General features: G+C 40.7%; 1 protein-coding gene across 1 annotated transcript in view; it reads left to right on the top strand.

Annotated features, from left to right (window-relative positions):
• Window positions 1-520: 520 nt before the first annotated feature.
• The window catches only part of cep120 (centrosomal protein 120), a 25526-nt gene continuing 16800 nt past the window's right edge, over window positions 521-9246 (top strand). Inside the window, exons 1-5 of the mRNA XM_055161989.1 lie at window positions 521-783; window positions 3989-4145; window positions 5580-5694; window positions 6824-6968; window positions 7127-7272. Of these exons, the coding sequence (XP_055017964.1) occupies window positions 735-783; window positions 3989-4145; window positions 5580-5694; window positions 6824-6968; window positions 7127-7272 (612 nt within the window). The 5' untranslated portion in view covers window positions 521-734. The remainder of the gene's footprint in view (window positions 784-3988; window positions 4146-5579; window positions 5695-6823; window positions 6969-7126; window positions 7273-9246) is intronic.

Here is a 9246-nt window from a genome sequence, read left to right on the forward strand (position 1 = left end):
TTTTCTTTTAAAAACACTTACCAGCCCAAACCAGCCCTAGACTAAACCAGGTCTAAATCAGGACTAAACCTGAATTAAACCAGGACTTAGAACCCTGGCAAACATATTTATTTAAACCATCTATTTTGTTTTATTTTGTTTTATTTTATTTTGTTTTGTTTTGTATTGTTTTTATTTTATTGTTTTATTATTTTATTTATTGTTTTTATGTTTTTTATGTTTTTATTTAGTTTTTATTAGTTTTTTATTGTATTAATTTTGTTTTATTTTATTTTGTTTTGTTTTGTATTGTTTTTATTTAGTTTTTATTGTTTTTATTTTATTTTATTATTTTTACTGTTTTAATTTTATTTATTTATTTATTTTGCAGCCATCAAGTTCCACAATTTAAATATTTAACTTTTTAATTTGAACATATTTTAATTCCGCAGTACCCTCCTCCCGCCGCCAGAGGAGCTGCGCCGTCCCTTACCCGTCCTCTACGTCTCTTCCGGTTCTAAAACAAAATGGGAGGCGCCAAAGTTACGGATCGGGCAGCGCCAACGGTCACAGCGCTTCCCCCCAAACAAACCGAGACAAACGGGAGAGAAACGGGCAAATAAACTCCAAATACAGCGACGTTTCTGCGGGTTTTACACCGGGACAGCGCGCACTCTCCGGGGGAAACTAAACTTTAAAGAACGGCATTAAATAAAGACTTTAAAAGCGCTTTGTGGAGGTGTTACAAATGAAGAATGGGCTCCAAAAGTGAACAGCTGCTGATCGTCGTGTCAGTTTTAGAAGGTGAGGGATTTAAACAGATAAACACGAGGGAATTAAACTTATAATTTAGATAAAAACGCGTTACATTAAACCACGAATTGTCTTGCTTCGACCTGTTGTGTCCGCAGAAACAACACGAGCAAAAAGACATAAACTCTGGCGGAGTGTGGGCGGTTTAAAAGGCCCGTGAAGTTTACTGAGCTGGATTAAAGATAAACTGAATTTATTTTGTGTTTGTGATGTTTATGAACCCCTTTTAATCACAATATTTTTCATTTTGATCATTTATTAAACACCCAACCCTTTATAAAAGTCAGGTGAAAGTGACAGGAGGCTGGACACTCAGAAACAGAAGTCCTTCTAGTTTAAAATGTGATTATTTTGACTGTACATTTTTATATTCCTTTCTGTTTTTCTATCGTAATCAGTGTTGGGAAGGTGACTTTTAAAATGTAATTCCCTACAGATTACAGATTACATACCCCAAAATAGGGCTGGGCGATATGGATCAAAAAATCTCGATATACGATATATATCTCGATATATGTTCAAGAAAAAATAACCCCCTAAAACTGAAAACTGCAAAAACAAATCTGCCAATTCCACAAGGTCTTTTTTTTTTATTGAAGTATAAGAGGTCGGCAGTTCATATAGGAACACTTAAGATTACAAAAACCCTAATTACATAAATAATAATTTAACTGTAAAATAAAAGAAATAATACATATTTCCTTCTTTTCATTCATAAATAAAACCACTCAACACAAGCTCATCTTTGCATTAACTCTGTTAACCATCCAGACCAGAACCAGAACCATGAGCTCCTTTAGCAGAAGAAGCTCAGGATGTTCCTTATTTCAATAGATCCATGTTCCAGCAGTGAGGATCTGAGGTTTAATCCCACAATCCACTGCAGATCAAACCCAACGTTTCCAAACACTATTGTACAAGTTGACACTGAAGCAGATTATTAATAAAAATATTCTGCATAAATAAACTTTACATGACTAAACTTTACAATATATAAAGCATAACGACTCTAGAGCCACATCAGCTCGTTTGAGATAATAAAGTGTTTAATGCAGTTTTGCACACGTGTGTTTACATTTTACAGAAACAAAACTTAAGCGCATGACTCATTTGCATAAACAGCACTTCTCCTGCAGCTCAGCTCGTTCAGCTTCTTTCAGACTAAAGGACGCGACTCGGTGGAACATGAGGATGTGCTGCTGATGGTTTTGTCTGTAAATGGTGGAAAAGGTTCGTGGTGCTTGAAGTTTTTCACTGGCACCAACTTTCGGGTGTTCACGGTGACAGTGAGGAGTGAAGGAGACACGAGCAAACAAAATCAGGGAGGCGGAGGCGACGAGAGAGAAGGTAAACAAGCGAAGCGGCGAAATCAAATTTAATATAAGCATTATATCGATATATACGATATGTCAGAATTCATATCGAGTTTAAAAACTATCTCGATATATTTAAAATATCGATATATCGCCCACCCCTACCCCAAAATGTAGTTTGTAACATAATCCATTAAATAACTTAAAGTGAGTAATGTAATCTGATTACTTTGGATTACTTGATTTTCTGTAGAGAAACAAAGACGAGGAAATCTTCACATAAGAAGTTTTGTCTGATAAAAGAAAATTAAAAGACCAGACTTTACTGAACCAAATTAAAAATATTATTGATACAAGACGAGGAAACACGTCCACACAGCAGGATTTAGTCCTGTTTTAGTCCTGTTTTAGTCCTGGTTTTAGTCCTGGTTTAGTCCTGTTTTAGTCCTGTTTTAGTCCTGGTTTAGTCCTGTTTTAGTCCTGGTTTAGTCCTGGTTTAGACCTGGTTTAGACCTGGTTTAGATCTGGTTTAGATCTAGTTTAGACCCGCTTTTAGTCCTGGTTTTTGACTGGTTTTAGACCTGGTTAAGATCTAGTTTAGACCTGCTTTTAGTCCTGGTTTAGTCCTGTTTTAGACCTGGTTTTAGTCCTGGTTTAGTCCTGGTTTAGTCTTGTTTTAGACCTGGTTTAGTTTCTGGGAATGAGTGGAATTACTGGAGGGGGAAAAAAAAAGGGATTTAGCTCAAAATGTGAAAACAGGAAAATCCCTCTGTGTAATCCATTTATTTCAACAAAGTAACTGTAATCCAATTCACCACTCACTGAAACAGTAACTGTAACTGAATACAGTTACTCATCATTTGTACTCTGATTATGTAATGCCGGTACATGTAATCTGTTACTCCCCAACACTGATCGTAATACATGATTAATATAAATGTGTGTTATTATTATAAATGTTGTGTACATGTGTTTGAGCACTTTGACAGCTCCTGTTATTCTCGCTCTGAACTTTCTCTGCCTAAATGTGAAATACACTCTTGTTTAATCACATACATAACTCATTTAGGTCATTTACTAAACGCCAAAACCTTTATAAAAGTCACAAACAGAAGTGCTTATGGTTAAAGATGTGATTGTTTTGACTGTGTACATTGTTCTATTACTTTCTATTTTTCTATCATAATGTTTGTTATTAATATAAATTCGGTAAGAAAAAAAATGCAGTGACTAAATAATTGAAATTATTTTGGTCAGGGCCAAAAGGGTTTGAGCTCCATGTACGTTTAGAATGGCAGAGAAAGTTTAGTGACTAGAAACCTTAATTACATAAATATGAATTTAAATAAATTATAATTCATTTACAAATCTGCTGTCTTAGTTTAAAGAGAATAAGTTGCACTGTTTTTCTGATCTGTGTTCTGATGTTGTTTCCTCGTCACAAACAGACTTGGAGTTGTGTTTTGTTCCATTCACACACGTTTAATAGACAAACTCTGCAGATTTAGTTCTTTTCTCAAACAGAAAACACAGTGATGTCATACGTCGTGCTCCACTGTGTTTTTAAACTCCACACACCTTCACTTAAATCATTATTTGGATCATTTCGGTCTTGGGATTTGAAATCTCTAATTAAACATGTGAATAAACAAAACACAACTCCAGGTTCTGTTTTTGAGGAGGTAACAGTTTTATAATGTAACTTAAAGCTCAGAAGAGACAGTTTTGTGTAATACAGGACCTTTAATCTGCTCTAATAAAAGGTAATAACTGTTGTTTGAGCTCTTTGACAGCTCCAGTTAATCACACTCTGCACTCTCGCCGCTTAAACGTGAAATAAATAATTGTTGTACACGTTGTGACCTCTCGGCTCCGTGCTGCAGGTCGTCACTTCCCGAAGAGCTCGCGCCTCAGTCTGGTCGTCCAGGCCAGTTTCGACGGAGAGACTCTGAGCACAGACCCAGTGGAACATCGAGAACAGCCCCAGTTCAGCACCGAGCTCGCCTGGGAACTGAACCGACGCACACTGCACCAGCACAGGTACACAACACACACAGACGCACAACACACCGACGCACACTGCACCAGCACAGGTACACAACACACACAGACGCACAACACACCGACGCACACTGCACCAGCACAGGTACACAACACACACAGACGCACAACACACACAGGTACACAACACACAGACGCACAACACACACAGACGCACACTGCACCAGCACAGGTACACAACACACACAGACGCACAACACACCGACGCACACTGCACCAGCACAGGTACACAACACACACAGACGCACAAACACACGACGCACACTGCACCAGCACAGGTACACACACAACACACACAGACGCACAACACACACAGACGCACACTGCACCAGCACAGGTACACAACACACACAGACGCACAACACACACAGACGCACAACACACACAGACGCACAACACACACACGCAAACACACACAGACGCACAACACACACAGACGCACAACACACACAGACGCACACTGCACCAGCACAGGTACACAACACACACAGACGCACAACACACACGACGCACAACACACACAGGCACACAACACACACAGGTACACAACACAACACAGGTACACAACACACACAGACGCACAACACACACAGGTACACAACACACACAGGTACACAACACACACAGACGCACAACACACACAGTACACAACACACACAGGTACACAACACACACAGGTACACAACACACACAGGTACACAACACACACAGGTACACAACACACACAGGTACACAACACACACAGGTACACAACACAGTACATCCTAAAGGGGGCGTGTTATGCAAACATGATTTTTTGGAGTTTTCTCTCATGTTCTAATGAAAAACCCGTCTGAAGAGCTTTTAGAGTCATCCGTGCATGTCTGGGTAATCTAGCGATCTCCCCTGAGCCCTATTCAAACCCTCCTTACAGTTCGCTGCAGTACGAGTCTGTACGAGGCTCCGCCCCCCCACATGCTCCCACGCGACAACTCTCAATAAAAACACAAAAACACGACATAGACTGAACACAGCGACACAACAAACCTGATGTTTGTGCAGGAGTTTCATTAGTGCGACGCACAACGAGTGTGTGTGACAGTGCTCTGAAGGGGGAGGGACTTAGCACAGAGAGCAATGGGAGAGAAAAGTCAGAGAAACTTAAAACATGTTCATCTGTTCATACAAAACAGTAAAAGGAACATGGAGATCTAAATATGTGATGTGTTACAGTAAAATATTGTCTCTTTAAAAGAACATACAGATGAGACAAAGTCTTATTACGAGGGACGGGCCGATGTGGACTTTTGAAGCTGGTATTAGTTTTGCTGTTGTGGCCGATACAGATATACACTTTTTCAAATCCACAGGGTCAAACAGTTGTGTTAAGTTCTAGTAAATAATATCCCTGTGTTCTTCTGTGTGTCGTCTCAGGCTGCAGAGGACGCCCATTAAACTCCAGTGTTTGGCCGTGGACTCGGTCAGTAAAAAGAGCGAGAGTGTGGGATACATCGTCCTGGACCTGAGATCAGTGCAAGAAATCAAACAGGTCAGACTCACTCATACAACACCATATAGAACACTCTTAGAACACTACAGAGAACACTATAGGCGAGTTTCATTGTTGACAAAAGCGTGCGTTGCTGCTGGGAATTATTTTGGTCGGCGGCAAGAAACACTAATTCAACATGACGGACGGAGTGAGAAAGCACGTAAAGGGTATTGATCCCGGTTATTTCTCCACTCTAACGGCAGACGACCCAAGACCATTTGACCAGAAATTGGTCATAAAACATCGACGGACGACAAAATCACCCTTTTCAACCCCGACAGAGTCTGGACCAAACCAAACTTCTGGTCAGAATCTCCAACTCCCTGGACAAATATTCACTTGGGCGACATCCACAATGACTTGGTGAAACTCCTGGGCCATTCACAGCAGAAAAGATGAAAACCTCCAAGAGTCTGGATGTGTTGTTGAACTTGTTGAGTCCACGGTTTGTTAGGATCTTCTACGTTTGCTCTGCGGATGTTTGAAAGTCGTTTAATTCACCGTTAGTGGTTCTTTTCATGCAGAATACGAAAAAGACATTTTCCTTCTTCCGTGCTTCTATTTGTGCATCTGATAATGCAGCAGGAATTTACCATTATCGGGGAGAAATACACGAGGTTACACACTGTGTTTGACGCTACCGTGTTTCTTGCTTCCGACCAAAATATTTCCCAGCAGCAACGCGGACTTTTAATAACAATGACGTCAGCTGAAACTCAACTATTGACCTGTAGGAGATTAACTGTTTATGAAAGAAACCTCCAAACTTCTGCTCCACAAATGTTTCTCCTCCTCATTATCAGCTTCACAAACTCGTCACATTGATCTCGCATCTTTGGGGTTTAATAATGGCTTCAGTAACGGGGAATCGCTCCTCTTCTGAAGCGACTGTCTAAAAATCCTGTGACTTTAGTTGATTCTCCAGACAGAAGAAGCTGAACTTTGTGTCAGTTTTTGTTTCATGTGGAGAGTTCCAGGAGTTAGAGATCTGAACCATAAACCAGGTCACACATCTGTACCTGACAGTTACAGCAAACTCCACCTGACACTCTCACCTGTCTCACCTGTCTCACCTGTCTCACCTGTCTCACCTGACCTCTGCCCTCTCCTCTCTCTCGTCTGTCAGGAGCCGCGCTGGTTTCCTCTCCTCAGCAGTAAATACACCAAACTGAAGCCTGCGCTGCTTCTGTCCGCGCAGCTGGAGACCGACTCCAAACCAGAGCCAGCGTCGCTGGACAAGTTCAAGGCCAAACAGGCTCCTCCAAGGACGGGTCAGTCTCCCACAGGTCCACGCGAGACGTTATAAGAGTTTTTACACGTGTTTTTATCCCTCTGCTCCATGAAGATCTGCTCTTTTGAATGTCACGCTCTTTCTGGTTGATGTTTTCCTGTTTTTATAAGTGTGTTTTAAATGTCTTCTCTGTCTCAGCGTCTCCAGCTCTGGACCTCCTCCCCGACAGGCTGCAGCCGGTGCTGGTCGCAGATCGGGGGTTTCATCAGATCGGACCTGAGGATCTGTGCGCCGACATGTTCATGCTCTCCGTCACTGTGGCCTTCGCTACCAAACTGCAACAGGTCAGAACTCAGCCAATCACAGACCAGAACTGTGTCAGAACTCAGCCAATCACAGACCAGAACTGTGTCAGAACTCAGCCAATCACAGACCAGAACTGTGTTAGAACTCGGCCAATCACAGACCAGAACTGTGTCAGAACTCAGCCAATCACAGACCAGAACTGTGTCAGAACTCAGCCAATCACAGACCAGAACTGTGTCAGAACTCGGCCAATCACAGACCAGAACTGTGTCAGAACTCACCCAATCACAGACCAGAACTGTCAGATCTCAGCCAATCACAGACCAGAACTGTGTCAGAACTCAGCCAATCACAGACCAGAACTGTGTCAGAACTCAGCCAATCACAGACCAGAACTGTGTCAGAACTCAGCCAATCACAGACCAGAACTGTGTCAGAACTCAGCCAATCACAGACCAGAACTGTGTCAGATCTCAGCCAATCACAGACCAGAACTGTGTCAGAACTCGGCCAATCACAGACCAGAACTGTGTCAGAACTCAGCCAATCACAGACCAGAACTGTGTCAGAGCTCACCCAATCACAGAACAGAGTAGAGGTGTGCAGCTGTAGAACATTGTTGGTCTGAAGCTTTATAGTCTCTATTCACGCTTACGTCACAAACCAGGAACACGTTTGGAAACATGCGGTGAAACTTCCGGTGTAGTTCGCGTCTCTGGACTTGAGCGACTGTGATCAAACCCACTGAAGTAAATGAAGCCTGCAGACGTACGTGCTGTTTGGAATCATCTCGTCTCTTCTAATCTTCTTTCATATTGAGGCTCCTCGCTAAAGTAAAGCCATAACATCACGCCTGGACTATTGTAATTCTTTGTATGTAGTACGGAAGCTGAGAGGGGTCACAACAAACGCAAATGCTGCAACACATTAAAAAGCCACAACACATTAAAAAGCCGCAACACATTAAAAAGCCGCAACAGAAGTGACCGTGGGACTCTATTTTCCGACGGACCGATCAAGCGGCAAGTGAAGAAGAAGAACTACAACGTGAAACGAATAATGATAAAACAATAAATTACTTTTACTTACGTTTCCGACTTCTCCGTTCCTTTACTTTTCACGTTATAGTTCTCGGAGGGAAACGGGTCAGATTTTTTGACATTCAAATAGCTCTTTGACTATTGAAATAAGTATCAGAATGTAGGAAAGAGTTACACTCCAACAGGGTCAAGTTAAACCTGTGATATTCTTTCAAGTTCAAGACAAAAAATAAAAAACTCATGTCGGTAACGGAGGGAATGAAATATGCAGCACTTTTTGGTCAATAAATCCAAACAGTGATAACTCTTGGTTCTCACTTCCATATCCTTAACAAACTGGTTTGAATATTTGCTTCATATAGTTTTCTACCATATGGTACAAGATTAGGTTGAAAAACCTCTGACTTTTTGACTCATGAGATTTTTTATTAAGAAAGTTCATGGTAACGGAGGGAAAAGTAACGGAGGGAAAATTGTACAAACAAGTAGAAGGTGCAGGATTTTACATCATTTGTGGCTTTTTTCTTCTGAAAACTTTAATATTACTTCAAAATGAAAGAAACTATTTCTATAAAATATGTCAGTCCTTCCAAGAACATTTTTATCATTTAAAATTAATTTATTTTTAAAAATCCTGTCCCTTCATCAACAGTTCAAAGATGGAATAACACAAGATATGATGAAATCATCCATTTATTTACATGATTTTCAGGTCTTTGAAATTTGGGAAATAATTTTTGTTCCATGTTTCATACATGGTCTGTTTAAAACAAATGGAACTTTAGAACCAAAAATGGAACAGAAAAAAGGTCAACAGTTTGATAAACTAGAGACATATGTATCTGTTCAATACACTTTTATATCAGACGCATCAACTTGAATTTTTGGCCTTGATGTTTACTTCTGCTTGACCGGGACCATCTGATAATCAAATAAAATTTTAAATGGATATAATTATCAAATCACAAATTC

This window comes from Boleophthalmus pectinirostris, unplaced genomic scaffold, assembly GCF_026225935.1.
Source record: "Boleophthalmus pectinirostris isolate CB_2022bp ecotype Guang Dong unplaced genomic scaffold, ASM2622593v1 HiC_scaffold_4, whole genome shotgun sequence".
NCBI lineage: Eukaryota > Metazoa > Chordata > Actinopteri > Gobiiformes > Gobiidae > Boleophthalmus > Boleophthalmus pectinirostris.